General features: G+C 41.1%; 2 protein-coding genes across 7 annotated transcripts in view; one reads left to right on the top strand and one right to left on the bottom strand.

The window, feature by feature from the left end:
* NXT2 (nuclear transport factor 2 like export factor 2) overlaps window positions 1-4,297 on the top strand; it is a 53,347-nt gene extending 49,050 nt beyond the window's left edge. For both annotated transcript variants that reach the window (XM_041396487.1, XM_041396486.1), the window contains one exon: window positions 685-4,297. In XM_041396487.1, coding sequence (XP_041252421.1) covers window positions 685-863 — 179 coding nt within the window. In that variant the 3' untranslated portion in view covers window positions 864-4,297. The remainder of the gene's footprint in view (window positions 1-684) is intronic.
* An 8,194-nt stretch (window positions 4,298-12,491) lies between these two features.
* Window positions 12,492-20,770, bottom strand: part of ACSL4 (acyl-CoA synthetase long chain family member 4) — a 43,015-nt gene continuing 34,736 nt past the window's right edge. For all 5 annotated transcript variants that reach the window (XM_041396518.1, XM_041396520.1, XM_041396517.1 and 2 more), the window contains 7 exons: window positions 19,601-19,740; window positions 18,983-19,155; window positions 18,637-18,711; window positions 18,217-18,408; window positions 17,611-17,725; window positions 16,768-16,925; window positions 12,492-14,984 (listed from right to left, as the gene is read on the bottom strand). In XM_041396518.1, coding sequence (XP_041252452.1) covers window positions 14,827-14,984; window positions 16,768-16,925; window positions 17,611-17,725; window positions 18,217-18,408; window positions 18,637-18,711; window positions 18,983-19,155; window positions 19,601-19,740 — 1,011 coding nt within the window. In that variant the 3' untranslated portion in view covers window positions 12,492-14,826. The remainder of the gene's footprint in view (window positions 14,985-16,767; window positions 16,926-17,610; window positions 17,726-18,216; window positions 18,409-18,636; window positions 18,712-18,982; window positions 19,156-19,600; window positions 19,741-20,770) is intronic.

The following is a 20,770-nucleotide window of genomic DNA, read 5'->3' as shown; positions in this document are numbered from 1 at the left end:
TTTTTGTTTAGATCATATTCAGACGTGATCTATTTTCATGTATGGAAAAAGTCTGGCTTACCAGGTTATGTTGTGCTTGGGAGACCCCTATGGCGGCCTCTTGTACTGACCTGCACTATCATGTGGAACAAATGGTTATTAACTTGTATGTACTTTGGTTTCTTTACATCTAGAATAGGTGTTAAGTTCTTTAGATTTCTGATTGACAACTAAAGAAGGGCTTACGTAATTGAGAAGTTAATAAATTGCTTCTAATGGACATTTTGGGAATATAAGTAAGGGAAAAGCCTGTGGTCAAACACACTTGCTTTGCTCTGCTGTGAAAAAGATATAATTTATAATAACTGGGGGGGAAAAGTATATGCAAGTTGCTAAATATCTCTATGTGTGTATATCTCAAGTAATGAGAGCTCACTCTAAGCACAAATGGAGGTGTTTGTCAGTGCTCTAAAATGAAGAGCAGGAGATGAAAGTGGCAAAGCCATTGCCGAGCCGTGTTGGTGAAGCCACCGCTGTCTGTGTAGGAACGCTGCACCAGAGCTGCACTTCCCTGCCTGTACCCAGCTGTTAGCCTGGCGCAGTGTAACCAGAGTTGAACCAAGCTTCTGTGTGCATTTCCTGCCTCTTTACCTGCTAGTCTTTGTTTGAGTTGTTTTCTTCATCATTTCATACCTCCTTGTGAAGAGCAAGCTACTCAAGGCCAGACAACAGTCCTCGTGGTGACAAGTGGGACTGTCAAATTTGATGGGGATAAGCAGCGCTACTTCAATCAGAACTTCCTGCTGACGGCGCAGGCCACCCCCACCAACACCGTGTGGAAGATCGCCGGGGACTGCTTCCGCTTCCAGGACTGGGCCAGTTAGCAGGGCCTGCCACGGGCACTGACCTCTCATTTGGCACCACCAGTCCACTGTGCAGGCAGCTGTTCCCACGCGGGGAATGCACGCGCTCTTTGTGTTGCATCTGACGTTACGGACGGTCTACAGATGTTTCGGGTTGATTCCAGTGACCGCAGCTGTACTAATAAAATGTGAGAGGTTGCTCGTGTTAGTTGAATTTAGTCAAGTGCTGAAGGCAGTGAGCTGTATTCGAATCATTCCTAAAATGCCTTACATGCAGCTGTGCTGCTACTGCTGAGTGCTCAAACTGTTCTGTTTGAGCACAGAATCCTGTTCGTATACAATTCTGACCAAACGTAATTTTTTTCAACTTGAAAAGATCTGTTTTTACAGTATCATCTTCTCTCTTTTGAAGAAGATGCTTGTGGCATGAAGATGTAATTTTGAAAGCTCCCTACTCCCAGTTGTGAGAGGCTGGGAAGGATTGCTATGGTTTCTACTGTTAGTGAAAGGAGCAAATACAGCTCCTAAGTTTGTAATCTCTCAATCCATTGGAAAGGTAATGTTTACCTTCTCTGATGCCAAAGGACCATATATCTTTGGGTTTCCTTTCAGTCTGAGCTTCCCAGACTTTGGTTGTTAATTCCATGGATTCATATGTAGGGCATGCTGAATGATTCGGAGCTCCTGTGCCAATAACTCTTCACGTGCATGTGAAGGACTTCAAAGTGATTATTTTTCTTTTGAAGTCTTACCATGGCCTAGAAATAGGTCACATACATGATTTCTGTTAGCTTTAGTTCTGCATTCTGTTGCTATGAGGTTTGGATTATTTTTCTCATGTTAAGTCTGCAAGTTCTGAATCCTTTCTGTCTTTTCAAGAAACGTTGTAGTTAAAAGTGGCACTGAAAGTGTGCATTACTGTGAAGCCTTCAATTTTTCTCATCAGTACTGTTACTCAGAACAGGTGCTTGCATTATTTTCAGTTGAGAACAGCAGCTCTGCACCGCTAACACTATCTTCCTCTCATGCAAATTTTTACTGTATTTTTTCATGTTCTTTTTAAAAATTGCCTTTAATTATTGATTCTCTGGGGGTTTTGTGTGTTTTGCTTTAAATTTGTAGTTTAAAGCTTCCAGCTGCTTTGAAACACTTTTCAAGACTGTAAGTTAAGAGAGCCCACCTTAACTTTGGAACTTAAGAGCAAATCTGAATATCAGCAGCTTTGTTTTAAACTGGTGCGTTTCTGTTTTAAGCTGAGTAAAACAAAAAAACAAACCCAAAATGTAGCTGTGTAGCTGTAGCTGTATCCCTGAGCATACACGTGCTTGTAACTGAAAATACAGGGGGGGAGCTTGTAACTCTCACCACAACCTATGTTCCAATGACAGCAGCAGTCTGAGAGCAGTTACAACTGCAGCTCACTCGTTCAGTGACTTCAGTGGAGAAAACTGTGAAAATGAGCAATATCTCACTTGGGTGAAACGTAAAGCATCTGTAGTTTGCGATGTAATCCCACAAACAATGGGACGTTTAGCTGAAATGAGTGGCTTTATTTCCTTTTCAGGCCCTCTAGTCTGTACACCAGTAAGTTAGAATTAGTAACCTGTCTCTGTTCAGAGGCTGTTTATGATTAGAACTATTGTGTACCTATTTTTTCAGGCTGAAGAATTTGAATTCCTGCAGAATAGTGCAAGAACAGAATTTTTGAAAACTGTAAATATTGTAAATACATTGTTATTTCTGTATGTAGTGAAGAAAGGATCATTCTATTTAATTACTGTTTGTTCTTAAGAGAATATGTGATGTTCATATATTTGTATTTCCTCTAGAAGATTGAAAAGAAAACATAACCTAAGCATGCCTGTAACTGGTACAGCATTGTTGAGCTGTGACACTGGCGTGGTGTATTCTACTGGCTGTTTAACTTGCTGTTGATTGTGTAAGTGGTGTTACAGATCTGCTTTGCATACACAAAACAGGTTTTGCCTTTTAAAATGCAGCAATGGGTGCAGCTGTGGCATTGGCTTGTTGGACTTTGAAGGCGGTCACCAGAACACACACTTATCAGTACCTGATAAGCTTGTGCTGTGAATAAATACTTATTGGATATTTTTATCCAAGTTTGAATTTGTATAATAATTTTTAAGCTTTTTCTAGGCAGACTGGGAGATTCAAAATATATGAGGCAATGTTTCAATCAATCAGAGGTTATTCTCAATTATTTTCATGCTATTTAATGCAAGCTGCTTTTAAGTCTGACTTTTGCAATTAATATTAAAAAAAAACCTGACCAAACAAAAGCCCCACCACTACCTGGAACATGACTGAGGGAGATAACTAAGTGGCCTAGCTGGACAGACCCAGTTAAAACTCCTACTTAGTAAGATCTGTACAAGGAGTAGGAGAGTGGGACTTGGTATGCACACCCAGGGGTTTTGTAGGGAAATCCACTGGAACACTGGAATTGCTTCAGGCTAGGGAGAGGTGCCAGTTACTCCTGCCTATTTCCATCATCTTCAGTGAGGATCACTTGGGTGATTCAGTACTACCATAATTAGCTCTTGCTCTTTACAACTGAAAATGCTGGTTTGCAAAATATTTTTATTTATTATACCAAGTGAGAATGTAGCTAATAGAGTCAAGTGATGGTTTTACAATGGAGTAACTAATGGCACAAACAAAAAAAATCTCTGTTACTTAGCTCTGTGCTGCTTGTTAATATTCTGTGCTGAAATTAGCAGAAAACACACAAATGTTTTCATTTAATTCTGTACAAACCCATCCAGCTGGTTTAGTGTGACCATTGCTGACTCTACTGCAATACCCAAAATTTACAATGGGCCTCTATAAAATGAATATGTTTGTGCTCCAAACACTGAACTGGAGTTAATGCTTCCATTTTTTCGTTCGAGACCAAATTACTCCTGTACAACCAGTCAGTGAAACAAAGCCAGCTGAAGAGCTAAGCACTTCCACTATGAAATTGTAGCAACTGAAGACTTGAGAGATCTTCTCTTTTGTGTGTGTTCCCTGTACTGTCTACAGCAGTCACTGCTTTTCTGTTGCTCTGTTCGTTTGGCATACTACAGTTCAGTTGATTTAAAATGCCTGTGTTGGAGAAAAGGGATTTGTACTGACGGTATGAATGGTTTGTTCTGATATGCCTGTGCTTCCTTAACCTGTCTGGAGAAAAGCACATTATAAAGAAATACTGTTTTATCAGTAAAATAACTTTCCACACTTGAATATATTTTGTATGTTTTTGAAATTGTTTGAGACCTCTTGTAAGATTAATTTTCAAAACTCAGAAAAACAACCAAACAAAAAAACAAACGAGAAAAAAAAACACCAAAAAACCCCCAAACCTACCCGTTACTCTACCTTTTTTTTCTTTTATTATTATTACTAGAAATTTTCATAGCTTGTTCTTGTGATATTAAAAGTACAAGAAATAATTTGTGGCTTCCTTATCTTTACTACTTGTGTTGTAGGTCTGAGTTCTGATTGTTGCCGAGTGGTGCTGGGGCACTGCAGAACAGACTGGCAGCTCTGCCAGGGTAAAATGTGTCTGGAATAACCCATGGCAAATGCCTTGCTTCAAAAGCACTCTGAAGCAGTAAATGTTGAGCTGCCCAAAGTAACTATGTCAAATTAACATATCCCTCTAAGATTTACTAAAGACTCTTCTTGAACATATACCTGGATGAAGTCAAACAAAATTTGAGCCAGATCCTTGGGTTGTAAATATATTCACTGAGAGCATGTCGTGCTTCTGCTGTTTCTCTAAGAAGAATTACTGAAAGGAGAAATGCTTTTTGTGATAATTCCAGTGATTTATTCACTATTTTGCTGTTTAGAACATTAAATTACTGATGCACGTTTGCTCAGTGTAGACAGCAGCTTTTAAATGCCAACAGTGCAAAGATGAAGATGCTCATGCAAGGTCAACAGTTGCATGGAAACTGATATTGTTCTAGAAATGCATTCTGGAAACACTACCAAACATATTGGAAGGTTCTTGCTGTGTTTGAGGGTGCAGATTTCAGCGAGGCTTTGCAGGCAGTTGCTCTTGGTCATGATCCTGAGCAAGGCTCTGACAGCTGATGCGGTGTAAAGATTTATGAGTGCTGGGAAAAATAAATCAGCTCAGACCAGAAGATGTTTTTGCAGATACGTTGAAAGTGGATCCAGAAACTGCTCTTTCAAAATTGCCACTGGGCTGAAGAAAAGAATATTAAAGTCTTCCTGGAAAAGTGAGCTTTTTTTTGTTCCTAACTGCAGAAAGGTAGGACATTGATAGCTGGGCTTACTCCTTCAGAAGACTGGGTTTAATAATATAAATAAATCTGTCTTGCTAGGCTTTGTGACTGAATGGACTACAGGCACTAAGGGACCATTTGGCCCTGCACCAATAACACACGTGCCTTAGAATATTCTGGTGATGACAAAATTGTGTTGGATTGCAGTGGCTGATTTTTGTCTTCTTGCAGCCTGTTTCAGTTCCCAACCCCAGTGGGTTTGCATCTTTGTGGTTTTTCCAACCACTACCCAATGTATTGAACTTACTAAAACAAAAATAAATTAATGTAATTAATTGCTGCTAGGCTTAATATTTATATATCAAGGTCTATATACCACATTATGAGTTCTTGACTATTTCAAGTACTTTGGTGTGTTTTAAGTGCACAGTGGTGTTATCTTTAAACAGCTAGTTGAACAGATGGACTGATGTAAAACAGAAATTATTACAGTTCACTGAGACCTTGTGATCAGGTGTTGAAAGGCACAGATAGAACAGCAGATAATTAGATGTTTTAGTCACGTGGCAGGAGGTCTTGTGCTTTCCTTATTTGTGAACTGTGTAACGCAGGGCAAACTTTTTCACATGGGCAGCCCTTGCTTTTAGCCAGGCTCTAAATACAGTGTGTTGCACATACTTTGCAATTTCAGTGAGTATGAGAAATGGATTATGAAGATAGTGAAAAATCTGGTGAAGAAATCAGTGGTACTTGGAGGGACTGCCACAACCTTCCTTCAGATTTGTTTACGGGATGAAGCAGTGGAAAGCAGTTAGTAAGTAGCTGATATTAAATAAAATATGGCAAGCATACCCATTTTAATGTCCAGTGCATTGAAACTTTAATGTGTGCAGATCTCTCATACTCAAAAAAGTGTAACAGTCCTTTCCCCATTAATGTCTAAGGTAGCAGAATACTTCCTAAGCTATTAGCCTGAAGACCTCTCAGAGTACTGCTCATGGGCAGTGGTAAGGTAAAAAAAGATAAGTTAATCACTGAGATAGAATAAATAAAATGTTTGGGATATGCATAATAATTCCCTCATATTTACAGGGAGAAACTTTGGTCATAGCTTGTACAAAGGTACACATGGAATCACACATCTCTGCATGTAAGGATGGATTTGATGGCTTCAGAAGTTTGTGCATCATCAAAGCCACACTACTGGTGCTTTTTTCTAAGCTCTTTTTGTTTGAAGAAATGCTCCCATGTCAGCCAAACCCATCGCACTTGAACAGAACGAGACCCGACCCTTCCAACCCGTGCAGCTGTCAATCCTCCAAAGCGACTGCAGGGAGAATGGACCTGCTTTAAATTCCATGAAATGCTCCCCACCAACAGCACTGAGGTCAGATAACGAGGTGTAATACAAACACATTTTAAAGAAAAAGGTGTTAAACTAAGATCTAAAGATGATTGATGAAAGAGGTCTCTGTGCATAATCATAGAATGGTTTTGTTTGGAAGGGACCTCGGAGTTCATCTAGTTCCAGCCCCCTGCCGTGGGCCAGGTTGTCCAGAGCCCCATCCTTGAGCACTTCCAGGGATGGGGCATTCAGAACATCTCAGGGCAAGCTATTCTAGTGCCCACCACAGTTACATTAAAGAATTTCTTCCCAACAGCTAAACTCATTTTCTCCTTTCAGTTTAAAACCGTTCCCCTTTGACCCAGCACCTGCCCATGTGAAAACTCACTCTCCCTCCTTTTTGTAAGCCCCCTCCAAGTACTGAAAGGGGTACTGAATATAACGCAGGTATTTATTGTTCAGGAGCGCTACAAACAGACCCAAAGAGCTGAACAGCTCTGCCGCACGCCAAGCCCAGGGTGCTGTGACCCCACCGTCCGAGAGCACAGCCGTGTGTCACCCACCGCAGCCGCTCGCTGCCCGCAGTGCCCGGTGCGGGGCAGCAGCAGTGCCCGGTGCGGGGCAGCGGCAGTGCCCGGTGCGGGGCAGCAGCAGCAGTGCCCGGTGCGGGGGCAGCGGCAGTGCCCGGTGCGGGGGCAGCAGCGGCGGTGCCCGGTGCGGGGCAGCAGCGGCGGTGCCCGGTGCCCGCAGTGCCCGGTGCGGGGCAGCAGCGGCGCCGCCGCCCCAGGACGGTCCCTTGGCGCTGCCGAGCTCTGCCCGCCGCTGCCGCCGCTCGCCCGGCGCTGCCCTCGGGGCCGCCGCGCCGCCGTCCCGCTCCATGCACAGGGGGTCGGGGTCGTGCTTGGCCTCCAGCTTTGCTCCAGGATGAGCGCCCCGGCCCGCTGCACCCCCGGCACCGGCACCGCGGGACCCCCGAGCGGAGACTGCCTGTGCTCAGAGCGTGAGAAGTGACATCGCCTGTCAGGCCCCCTGGACTGGAGATTAGAGATATTTCATGCTTGGGAAAATGCAGGTCTGCCGAAATAAAGGCAGGAAGGAGCTGGTCCTAGTCACAGAATCACGGAATGGTTTGGGTTGGAAGGGACCTTAAAGCCCATCTCCTTCCAACCCCTTGCCATGAGCAGGGACACCTTCCACTAGACGAGATTGCTCCAAGCCCCATCCAACGTGGCCTTGAGCTGTGGATGGGGCATCCACAGCTCCCCTGGCCAGCCTGTGCCAGGGCCTCACCACCCTCACGCTGATGAATTTCTTCCTAATATCTAATCCAAACCTCTCCTGCAGGAGAACATCATCCAGCACCCAGCTGACAAAACAAGAGCAGGTCAGCAGCAAAGGCCCTGGGTGGGCTCCCAGAGCAGGTTTGCTGTTGAGGGCACACAGCAGAGAAAAGCGAGGAAATTTGGAGGGAACAGTGCTGGGGAATTGGAGCTTGAGCAGCAACAGCTGTGCTGGTCATTTACCCAGGGGCAGAATTAACTGGGGTCACTCAACTGGTAATTGGTACAGAGGCACATTGCCTTAATCAGAAAGGCCTGGGAAGAACTGAATGTCAGCAGGTGAGTTCTGGGTGATTCCCAGTCTGGCTGGGCTGGAGAGGGTCCTGAGGCAACAGACAGGTGAGTTTTCTCTTTTTTTTTCCTCCTTGCAAAGGTCTCTGTCTATAGTTAAGAGTTTTTTGAAATCCTGTGAATGCTCTGAGGGCCTTGAAGTTTTCCCTGCTCCCAGGTTTTTTATCTGGTAACTGTAATTTCAGTTGTCATTATTCATACAGGTGAGTGTGGCACTTGCATGTGTTAGAGATTAACACAGAGTAGTTTTTATCTGGTGCAGTTTATTTGCTCCTTTCTGGGAGATGGCTGGGGCTGATCCTTGTGGTCTATTCCATCGTCCTCTCATTGTTTTTGGAGGAAAATAAGTATTTTAACAGCAGACCAGAATGAGTACCCATCTGAAAAGGCAAAATGCTGTAGTATTGACTTGGGCTTTTCTATATAAACAGCATTAGGCAAGTGTGCAATACTGAGTTAGGGACTGAAAAAATATTGGTTGATTTTCCATAATGCTTCTCTTTTAAAAAGTTGCTTCAGAAGGAACACTCACAAATGGGATGTTTCTGTAGCAGCACATGCCTTCTTTTTTTTTAACATTTTTTTCCATCTATTTTTCCTAAGAGCTTCAATTAATCATTTCTTGTTTCTCTGTCAGTAAAATACAACAGAGAAACCCTCTGGTTTCAGGATAGTTACTCTGTGCCCCACAGCTGCAGCACAGGGGAATTTACACTCTCTAGGACACGAGTGAGAGGTTGCTGTTTAGTCAGGAAGACATGGGGGGTTTGGGCACAGTAGCTGGTGTTTTTCACTTATGAATCCTACAATTCATGTCTCTTAAATGAAATTTTTGGCTTGGATACATTGCAGACATCTTGCATTTTCACTGTCTAGAGGTGACCTACTGAAAGTGTACTGGTGGCTGGACATGGAAATAAAAGAGAAAGTACAAGAGACCATAGCTTTTACCACAGTTAGAAGGGCTGAATTTCAATTTAGAAACCCAAGAGAGCCAAACCCCAGGGTCTGATGGATATCACACAGGGCTAGGTTTTAGTTTGCTTTCCTATGGTATGTTTTTTGTTGGCATGAGCAATTTTCTTGTCATCTCTCCTCTGAAAGTAAGGAATCTGCTTGCCAGTAAATGCTCAGAATGAGCTGCACACAGGTTCAAACTGATCCAGACTGAGCTGTTGGAAATTCACTTGGGTTGAGGTGCAGTGTTTGCTTGCAGAGCTCTTGAAGAAGTCACTGTCAGGTGCTGTGCACTTCCTATCCTCACAGAGTAAAGTTCTTGTGCTACTGCAAGTGTTCAGAGCCGAGATCCAGATTTTAAAAATAAGAAGGAAAAAAGAAGTCCCAAGGTGAGAGCTGTCCCTTTCCATAAGAAGCAGGCAGGTTCTGGGATGAAGGTAAAGGCTTTGGGAAGTAATTTCCATGAGCTGTGTAGGGGGCTGAGGAAGGTGTTTTGTTTTGAACGTGGGGCCAGAGGGGCCCTGGTTTAATGACCCTGATCAAATGCCATAGAAATGGGCTCATTGGGAGAGATTGTGTTTGCTGCAACTCCAAAGGCAGAAAGTAAAGTAGGGCAGGCACCTATAGAGAACAGTGATCCATTCTTCATGCTCACTCCTGAGGGAGCACAATAAGTAATAAACTGATTTATATCTGCTAGGAAAAGTTTAGGTTCATTGTTTAAAACAATTAAAAATCTTAGAAACAACTCCCAGAGCTGGAACAACATGTGAACTGAAGTAATTTCAATTCACCTGCTAGAAGTAGTCCAGAACTGTTTCAAATTGAGGTGTCTTTTCTGTGTTTTAAAAAAGCAAAACTTACATGACACCTTCCTCTTTTAGCATTTAAATTGATAGGAGGTCATGGAGTGATGGGCATTCCTGCTCAGGGTCTGGATGCTCAGCAATTACAGGGATGATACAGAGGTGATGAGCAACCTTCTGTACTTGGAGACATGTGAGGGTAAATGCAGAAACAAGCAGGTGTGACAACCACCTAGTGACCTCTGGCATCTCTGGTAGTGTTCATCATTAACCAGCTTATTGGTGTTTCAAAATGGGACAAGAAGGGGAAAACTCAAAGATTTCTGGCATATTTTTCATTTCATTTTTTGCTTGTTTTGGTGCTTTAGCTATTTTTTGCTTTAAAAGTGAAGGTGAACTCCTGGAGGATCAGACACTGTGGCCAGAGCTCTGTTTGTCTAAAGTAATTAGCACTGGTCTAATGTCAAGGCTACATGCTTCCAACCAAAGGCAATTTTGGATAAATTATCTGTGATAATCAGCTTCATTAGAACACTTTATCAATCTACAATGGTTTCGTTTTCTTCATAACATGTCTCTCCCCAATAGACGTGTAGCAAGATTAAACCCATGACAGCACCCAGCAGCAAAGCAGTAGTGCAAACATTACCCCATTTCTGTCAGAACTCATTCAAATTAAATTATGTGAAAAAGACAGGCTAAGTACAAATGTATATTTAATATAGTCAGCCCTGGTCCTCCATGGCTGATGTACTCCTGTCATAAAGCAATCACTAATCTCCTTTGCAGCAGCACCGAGTTAACTGGAAATGTGTTTTGTTAATCCAGGTAAGTTCACACAGAGTTTTACTCTGTGCATTTTTTTGCAACTCCATGTAACCAGTGACTGCGAGTTTTGCTGATTGCATTTTGTAGATTACCATTGTGCCATCTTATGCAAAAAACCCACCAGATTTATTATTTTTAATCTTCAATTGTGCATTGTGTAAATTTTACCCTTCAGAAAGGAAATTGCTTTACTGTCATGTAAATAGAGTTTAGCCATGAGATAGGCTCAGTATGACTGAAAAGAATCCACAGACAAAAATAACCAAATAACCAAAACCAAACAAAGTACAAACAAACAAAAACCCCAACAAAACCAAATACATAAAGAGAATTTGTTTCTTGTTTTGCATGTAATTACAGAACAACAATAATTTACTATTAGAATACAAAATTATTTGAAGCTGTTGTTCTGAGATGTGGTAGATATGGGGTGTTTTTGGTTTTTTTTTGCTAGTGAAAATGAGTGACCCACATTGTGAACTGGTGTTCTGTCCTTTTACAGCCTGCCAGTGTGCTGGGAGTGCAGTTTGTGCTGGGGAGCTGGCAGGCAGTGCCCTGCAGGTTCTGCTCCGAGTGTTCTCAAGGGCACCGTGACTGCATGGGCTGGTTAAACACCACCTCACCTGCTCCTGAGGGAGCAACTCCTTCCTCTCCCTGTTTAGCCTTTTTCTTTCCCCTTTCAAGCCACTTAATGACATCTGCCTGTTCCAGGCAGCATTCCTGTTGTGTCACGTGCAGGACCAGTCCCTGCCAGCCCCACCAGTGGGTCTGTGCCAAGGCTGTTCCTCAAAAGCTTTGCTGAACTCTCATTGACTCTGAGGCTCTGAAGACTTTCAGTGGCAGAGATCTTGGGCAACTAATTCAGTATTTAGTAAGGAATTGGTTTAAATCCCGTGTTTCTTTTAAAATGCCAAATTATTTATTTCACTTTGTGCAAAACGAGACCCTGTTCTTTCTCCTTGCCTGGGGCCAGCTCTTTGTGCCTTTGTCAGGGTAACTGTGCATGGGGTTGCAGGTTAATCACCTAGTGGCCTATGCCACTCCTCCTCAGGCCAGCTAAACAACTCCATCTTCCTTCACAGCTGAAGCTTCCCAGTCCCCTGCTGTGGTAGTTACACTCTGGCTTTCTCTAGCCAGACCACGGCTTTGGAGGTAGAGGGCTAAATATAATCTTACACCAGATATGCCCAAACTGCATTTAGTTTCTCTTTGAACTTGTTTCCTCAGTCTTACAAGGATGATTTAAAATTCTTAACCTGCTTTCTGAAGAACTTTCAGCATTCAGGAACCCTCGGCAGTAAATGAACCTCTCCCTCACATTTCAGTCCCATGGTCTGTCCTTTCAGCCCAGCACAAGATAAACACCATCTGTAACTATCACATAATGATTTTGAAGTGATCTACTATCTCTTCATTTGCATCCTCGTTCCTTCTTTTTAATGGCAAAAATTAAACATTCTTGCTCATTCTGTTTCTTCTCCACAAGCTCTGTCACAGAAAGGATTTAGAATTCATTAAAATGAAGGATAAAGTTCTTGCCCAACTGCAAGGTATTTGCAAACAATCCCCACATTTGAAGGGAGCCTGATGTAATCCCTCCTCTTCCCCAAAGGTGCTTGAAAAGCTGATGATGTAGCACATTTCTTTTGCAGTACATCCATGTCTAGTTCATTCCTTACAAGAAAAAGCAGGCCTGCTGGAGGCTTGGTTTTCATTACCTGAACTATGGACTCACTGCTGCTGCTTTGTAGGACAGACTCGGTTTTAGACAGAATGTGAGGCACAGAACAGGAGCAATACAAAGATCTTCCCAAAACACAAACTTGTTGAATCATTTAAGTTGTATTCCACTTTTGAAATGTTAACATTGTGTTATGTGTGTACATATATTTTGAAAATAGCAATCCTCAGTCAACCAAGACACAGAAGATAAAATACATTTCATATAAATACATTCATGGCTTAAAAAAAATAGTCTTAGAACCTGCTGACAGACTCAAGTGGAAGTATCTTTCATACATGTATTTCACTTTTGTGATGCTAATAGGCTGACTAAAGGCTACTGAATAGAGACCAGTTTTAAAACATGGAAAAATTGGTACCATGGCTCCAGGACCAAGTAATTTTACAAGTTGCTACTGATATGGGATATATTCCCTGTGGGAATTAATAGGATTAGAGAATTTTAAGAAAGTTGTCACAAAACAACTGTGTGTATCTTAAAAAGAAGATTTTTTAGAAAAGCTGTTTCCTTGTTCCTTTTAGTGACTCTTTTAGTTCCATGCACAACTGGATACCATCACCTTTGTATACCAGATTTTCTTACTCTCTTTCCTCTCAAGGTTCTTGGAAGGTCAGCAGGCAGTGTTCTGCACTAGCCAGAGAAAATTATGCATGGTGAAGTTTGAAGTTGGTCCCCAGGAGAAGGGATGCTTTACTTGAGGAGTGTAGAGCCATTGTTTATTTTTGCCAAAGTCTATTTTAACTGGAAAATAAAAATACATATACATGCAGAAAAAGAAAAACTTGTCTTGAAATTGCAAGCTCGTGTGCTCAAGAGAAGCAATGTACAAAATCTTTTACTTTCTGTACAGTGACAATACCAAATAGTTTTTTTAACCATCATATACACAACACAAATGTTATGAATAGAAATCTATAAATACTTTCAAATGAATTTGCAATATAGAGCAGATGAGGGCCACAGCTGTACAAAATGTAAGCAACATATATAAAACGATTAAGAAAGTGCAAAGTAGAACAGTATCAAGAGCCTCCACTTTTTACAGCACTTATGGTTCAAGTGTGAAGAGCTGACAGGGATGCAGGAGCTCAGTTACAATTCAAAGAAGACACCGTACAGGATTCGGCACACAAAATGATGAACTATTATTAAATTATATCTTCCTCCTTCTTCACATCTATGACTTCCAGTTAATAAGAGAACATTTTTATAATGAATTTCTGTAGAGTGATTTGTCCCTTTTTACAAGTTTCCAGGAAACAAAGATTCCCTGGCCACAGACTACTTTTCTGTAAGTAAAACAAGACTGGACAGGGAAACTCCTGTTGGTTTCTGCCTTATCCAGCTTACCACAGTTAAAAGGTGAACGGAAATACCTTCCACAAAGGAATGCAGACATTTAAAACCTGATCCTCCAAGTTACACCCAGGTAACCTGTACCAGTACTCACATGTATGTGAAGGTCTAGAGAATCATTGCCTTAAAAGCATCAACCACCTCTGAAAAAACCCACCAAAACTCCTCTGAGTTTCAAGTCTGTTTAGAGACCACTGCCCATCAGTTTCACAGCTGTCTGCCAGTCCAGATGCAAGTTCTGCATTCAGGCACTGATTTCTCATCAGCACCCCCAGAGTTGTGCAAGTCTTTCTTTTCTTTTATACTCTGTGTCCAGTGGAAAGCTCTGCTTGAATTAAAATGCAGTGGCAATTAAAAACCTGTTTGGTGAGTTGGAAGTTGAAATAGTTAATTCAATGCTCTTGACTGAAATTTCTTATAATTTGTTTTTAGAAAGCTTTTCAGTTCACCTTTATTTCAGCAAGTGTACTGTCTATTCTTTTGTAGGCACTGTAAAGATTCAAGATATTGATGTGCAGAAGAATCCATCCATTTTCAAGCAGTGCATTATTAGTGATCTCTAGCAAGTTCTTGACTACTGCTGTTGTATAGGTTTTGTTTTTAAATGGAGAAGGGTAGACATTGGATACTCCTTTTCCCTCCTTGCTAGAGGGAAATATCTTATTACAAGTGTTTTATGATGACAGAAGAATCATCACAATTGCATTATTTTTTCCTCTTTGAAATACAGGCCAGACTTCAGCATGAGAGAAGTTGTAAGCAGTCTGAATATGCTAGAGAAACAATAAAATTACCTGGTCACACTGCTTCACATAATGATGTCTGTCTCAAAACTGGAGATGATCACACAAAACTCTATGAAGACCATCAGTGTCTAATCTGCTAACAAATAAGAATTTGGAGTCTAAGATAGTCTCTGTTTCACTTGATAGAGATTACAGAAACAGTTGTCCATTTGGTGTATTTTTTGAATGTGTGATATCTACAGTACACACAGACATCCAGAACTGAGGCATGAGGAGGAGCCACCTGCACAGCTGCCAGGTCAGCAGAGCTGTTCATTTGCCTCCATACATTCTTTCAATGTCGTTGAGGTAATGGTTTTTCAGTTCTTTCCTTTTCAGCTTGAAGGCATCTGTTACCAGCCCAGTCTCAGGGGTCCACGGCTCAGGGCTTAACCTGACCTTGATGGGGATTTCAAACCTTTCTAATTTCACTGAGGGGACAAGAACAAAGAGAAAAGCATGACTGTGATTACAAAGCCAAATGAAATACTAATTTATGTTCCCTAAAAATCTGGTCAGCACCCTGCAGCTTGTATAATATGGTGTCCTACTTAATGAAATAACCTTACACAAGGGCCACAGGCAAATTTCATCCTGTTCCATCACTGAGTGCTAGTTAGTGTGCAAATACTCTTACACACACTGTGTTTAGAACCTGTATTGGATGTGACAATGCAAAATCTAAAGCCTGAAACAAGTGCTGAGTAGCCTGAAGCTCTGAAACTACTGCCACAAAAGCATACACTAAAATCTACAGTTGTATCTTCATTACAGGAATGGAATAACTAGTTAACTCAGACTAGCTGCACATGCTTCATATTTAAATTATAATGAAGTACTCGTAAACTTTCCCTAGTTGAATGCTTCTTTCCTATATTTTTCACTCCTAAAAGTCTGTTTAGAGTTCAAAACAAAGGGACTTCTTTGTATTTTTGTTACATTAGCCACTTACTTTCCCTTCAGCTGGAAGCAGTGGCTTGGCACATGCACAGCCTCACTGCAACCAAGGCTGCTTCTCTCTCTTGCACAGGTAATAGCCCAAGAGGGAGGAGAAAGGGAAGGGGAAGGAGGGCAGGAGCAGCACAGGGAGCTGCTGCACGTGCCCAGTACCACATGGAGTTTGCTACCAACTCCTGCAGGGAGGCTGGGAATGGGATCCACAGCCATGGACTTGTAGCTGAATTCCAGCACAGCCTCTGGGGGGCGGCAGAAGTGGGACCCAGCAGCTCCTCTGCCTTTCTAACTAGAGCTGCTGCCAGGATGTGCTGCTGCCTCTCACTCACATGTGTGCCTGCTCATGATGAAGGTGCATCATGCTCTGCTAAGAATGTACAACTACCTCTTTAAAATAGTTTTGAAAAAAATTTCACATAAATTAGTTGTATCTCAATAGTAGATTACATCTAGAAGGCAGAAATGCCTAAGCAAAGGGTATAAGTACACAAAGCTATATGGATAGTAATTTGCCCAATTCACAATAAAAATCCCAAGGGATTAAAGTTTAAATGTAAGCCTTAAACATATGGACTGATTTATTTTTTCCAAGGTAAGACTTAATAATTCCTTTCCTTCTTGTTTTCCCATTTTCAAAAGACAGGTTCTTCCCTCTGTTTAAGAGAAAGTGCTTAGCATGTACTTAAGTGCAGCTTTTACTGCTTCCTTGCATGAGATGCCAAGTGCTTTAGAGACTTTCTTCCCCACTGAGTTTGTTCATTTTTTGTCCTGTAAAGGACTGATGACACTTTTAATCCTTCAGTACCACAGCAAGGAGTAGCAGGCTTTTAAGCCCCTACAACCACAAGGATCATGGCTATTCAAAGCTGTAGGGAACGAAGTTTTATGGGGAAAAAATGCTTTGAAATCTCTTGCTTAACCAGTTTCCTTGCCAGCAAATGCCTTGCAACTTTTCTTCCAATTAATGGCTCTTTTGGGCCTTATTTTAACCATATTAGACAACAAACTTGTCTTCAGAATTTAGTTGGAAAAAACCTTCAGATAATTTGTAAAAAATACAAGTAGTATAGTAATCAATACAACCATTACTATGTAAATTCCTGGTATGATATGCAACAATTCTGTGTGCTCTTTGCCTCGATAAACCATTAAGTTTTGGCAGATACAGAGAAACTGGAAGGAGGAGGAGGAGTTAGTGAGGATAAAGGCAGTTTTTGCTGGATGGGCCCCATGGCCAGCAGGATGTGCTGTGGTACTTACTCTTGTTTGCCACTTCTTTAATCTCTCGCAGTATTTCTGCTTCCATTGTAGGATTGTTACAAATGTCCACCCAGCTTCCACTGATGCCTTTCTGCTCAGCCAATGCTGTCAGCTTCTTCTGGTTAGGGACCACAAAACTGATCACGTACGACTGGTCACTACACAGAGTGGCAAGAGAAGGAAGGAAAAAAGGTTCAGTCAAGACTTTCAGGGTGTAAATTACCTGCTGCTGGACCCACAAATTTCCAGGTGATTCCACCATACAGACCCCTTCTTGTGCATTAAGTCTTCACATCTGAAGGCTTATCAAGAAGATATTCTAAGCTGGTTTAGAACATCAGGTTTGATCAGAGTGAGGCTTTGCTGTCATTTCACTCATGCACATCTCAGCTTAGCTCCCCAGCTAGACCTGGGGTTTAACCACTTCTCTGCAGTTCCCCCTCACGTAGGGAGAGAGGGGAATACATTTGGACTACTTCCAAAACTCACTGGAAAGCTTTGGATCAGGTGCAAAGTGTCCAGATGAACTTTTCACTGGATTCTGACAGCCAGAACACATGCTTAATATAACCATATATAATGATATGTACTTCTTTAGGGAAGGGATGGGATGGAACAGAGGCATATCTGGATAGGAGAAATGCCAGCAGAAAACCAGGTAATTTCTTCAGCATTTAGGGAATCTGGAAAGCTGTGCTTCTTCAGACATGTTTGAAACTTGTACTCTGATGGAGAGGGTTATTAGCAGGAAACCATGGAGAACTATAGTTGGATTAGAGAAGTGGATCAGAGCCTGTACTTAATTTACTCTAAGCAGAGTTTGTAAATGAATGCTGTTCTTACCTTTTGGCATAAGCACAGATATTGTCAATCAATGGGCAGTTCTTCAGTGCTGCCTCTACTTTGCCCAGAGATACATATTCTCCTGCCTGTAGCTTTACCAAGTCCTTCTTACGATCTAGGAGCCAGGGAAGGGGAAAAAAAAGAAAACCTTGTTTCATTTAAACTTGAGCATTTCCACAGACTCATTTCCATACATACCACCTATGTATTCTGTGCTCTTCCAGATCTTAATGGACAACTTTTAAAGCAGCTAATCACTGCCAAATTTATACAGATTGCTGTAAAAAGTGTTACAGCACTACACTTCTTGTCACACAGATTGTAGGAAAGGACTCTGATTTCAAAGCTTTGTAATTAATCCAAAAGTTATTATTGTATTTATTCTTTAAAGTCCATGTGCTAAATTTAGATGATGATAATGTCACAGGAAATGGCATCACTTCCAAAATTTTACTCCAGCTATGAGGAGCTTTGGAAATGTGTTTTACACCAATTCTGTAAATAGGTAACCTTAAGTAGATTAGCCCAACAGTATTAATAGCATGTTTATAATTATGGTTAGTCAATAGTTTGTAATATATTAAGGTATCAAAAACAGAGACCTACCTATGATCTGCAGACACCCATCTGGATGAAATTCCCCAATATCTCCTGTACAGAACCATCTCTGGCCATTCTCATCAACAGAAAACTCTTCTGTTGTCTTCTCTTCATTTTTAAAATATCCCATGGAGACGTTGGGTCCACCAATTATAATTTCTCCTCTAGGATTAGGCTTGTCTTTATTAGTATAGCCTCCTGAAAACAACACAGTCCCAAGCAATTATTTTTAACTTATATATCCTTCTGCCAAAGAAAATACTTTGAAACTTCAGTTTGACGTTAAAGCACACTAACTGATGGCTATTATCAAAGATAAAGAACAATTTCTTCATTTGCTACATCTAGCTAAGCAGATAGGCAAAGATACCAGCTAAGCAGAGGCTAAATTCATTACTCTGAAATCAGAACAATTACTACTCTCACCTTCTTGCCAGTCTCTCAGTTTTATTTCACAACAAATAAGAGGAGCTCCAACTCTGCCAGTGCTGTAATCAGCAACTTAGGGAGAAAACAAGAAAGAAACCAAGATTATTTTGTTATTTGAAATATGAATAGGGTGTATCTTATCTCAAGTTACTTTACTGCAGAACTACATCTGTAGTATTGTAAATACTTAATTGTTAAAAATTGTAAATTGTTATTAAAATTAAAATGATAAATTGTTAAAATTGTAGCTGTATTTTGACTTGTTCTAAAAAAATCAAGAATCCCCAAACACCCACACATATGTATCTCTGAAGTTATGTATTTCCACAGGTGTTTCAACTACCTTCTGTAATGGTTCCAGCTCCACACGTTTCTGTCAGTCCATAGCCTTGCCCAACAGGACAGCAGAAACAGATGTTCATGAATCGTTGTGTCTGAGGTGAGAGTGGTGCTCCTCCAGAAAGCATCATCCGGACATTCCCTCCCAGCAGGGCCTTTACTTTTTTAAACAACAGTCTTGAAAGAAGGCAAAAAGCATTAAAAATTACTCACTTAGCCCACTCTTGTAAGAAGACACAAACCTTCTTCCTTCCTTCCTATCTGGAATGCCTTAACCATTAACTTTTTCCCAGATTTTAGTAGACAGCAGGGCTTATCCAAACCCATTACCTCTTGTGTAACACTTGAGGAGGCAGAGTTCCTGTAGCTTAACAAACATTCCAGTTTTATCACTTAAAAAAAAGCAATGCAATGAAAATGAACCAGGCAGCTGTTTGGAAGATTAGTCATTCCCATGAAATATCTTAGCTGTTTCAGTAAGAACTTGGACGACGTCAGTTGCTCATCAGATGTTATTTGCATGGCAGATGAGAAGTGTCTGATAGCTCAGAGGATCATTCTTTCAGACTGCCCTAACAGATCCCAAGGCAAAACACACCCTTGGCCCGTGAATGCTACTTACATGTTACACAGAGGTGCATCATATCCCCTCTTGATCTGTTCCAATTTGTAGTCATAGCCTATCTTGAACAGAGTTCTCTGAATGTAGTTCATCTCTTGAACTTTACTCATGACATTTTTGTAAATTCTGTCCATTATTTCCTACAAAGTGTTAAAAAAAAAAAGGAAAATTACCACATGGGACAGACCAGCATGTGTAAATTAAATCCCATGTCAAAAGTAAACCCCGCTCCAGTTATCCTTCCTTTAAAATAGATAACAAGAGTGAAAATCTTTGCATCATGGGGTTAGGCAGTGCTTAAGTGCAATGCTTTTAACATGTGATCACTGAGCCAATTTACAGACCATTGCAGCTTGGAGCTATTTACACCTGAACCTGTACTTAAACTGATTCAGAAAATTTAAAATTCAAGTCTCTTTGCTAAAGGTTGGTATTTTCCCCTCATGGTGTGTCCTGCTTGGGAGTGCTGATGCTGTACTTTATCCACAGCAGTTGTTAAGTGCAAGGGAGTGAACTAAGAATTCATTGCACCATTTCCTTTTCCAAGAGAGCTCTTCAACTTTCAGAGCAACATGGTTGCAGTAATTCTAATTATCTGACAAAAATCCACCACAATTCTGTCACAGAACAGAGATTAATTTCCATTATAATAATAAGCTTATGGTCACCCAAATACACAGAACCTAAAACATTGTTTAGGCTGGTGAAGTATTTAATAGAAATTTAAAGATTGGCTCCTTCAAGTTTGTTTTGGAGCACAATGTTTTGAAGAATTTATGTGCTTTCTCTCCATGTAATAAATTTAAATGGATATTTTCCAAAAGGTTGGAGTTATCAGACATACTTATTGTCACTCTGTTAATAATTAAGAAGACGACCAAGCCTCTTTATGTGCTTATGATTTTATAAAACAAAAGAATGCAAGTGACTTATTTTATTTTAAAACTCTTGGCTATTCTGAGATGTTGCAGAACAACCAGATCCAACCAAAACTCAGTACTCCTAAATTAGATTAAATCCTCCTACTCACTCCCCACCACTATGTGGCACCACCCAGTGCTACCAGTTTTATGAGCCACAGATGTGAGAGGATCCTAAAAGCAGCAGCTGTGATGGCAGCACATGTGGGGAGGGCCTTGGCACCAGAAAGGCACAAACATTTGTGGAGTT

This window comes from Onychostruthus taczanowskii, unplaced genomic scaffold (assembly GCF_017590055.1).
Source record: "Onychostruthus taczanowskii isolate IOZ18803 unplaced genomic scaffold, ASM1759005v1 scaffold13, whole genome shotgun sequence".
Classification (NCBI taxonomy): domain Eukaryota; kingdom Metazoa; phylum Chordata; class Aves; order Passeriformes; family Passeridae; genus Onychostruthus; species Onychostruthus taczanowskii.
Note: the sequence above shows the minus strand (reverse complement) of the source record. Positions and strands in the feature narration are given on the sequence as shown.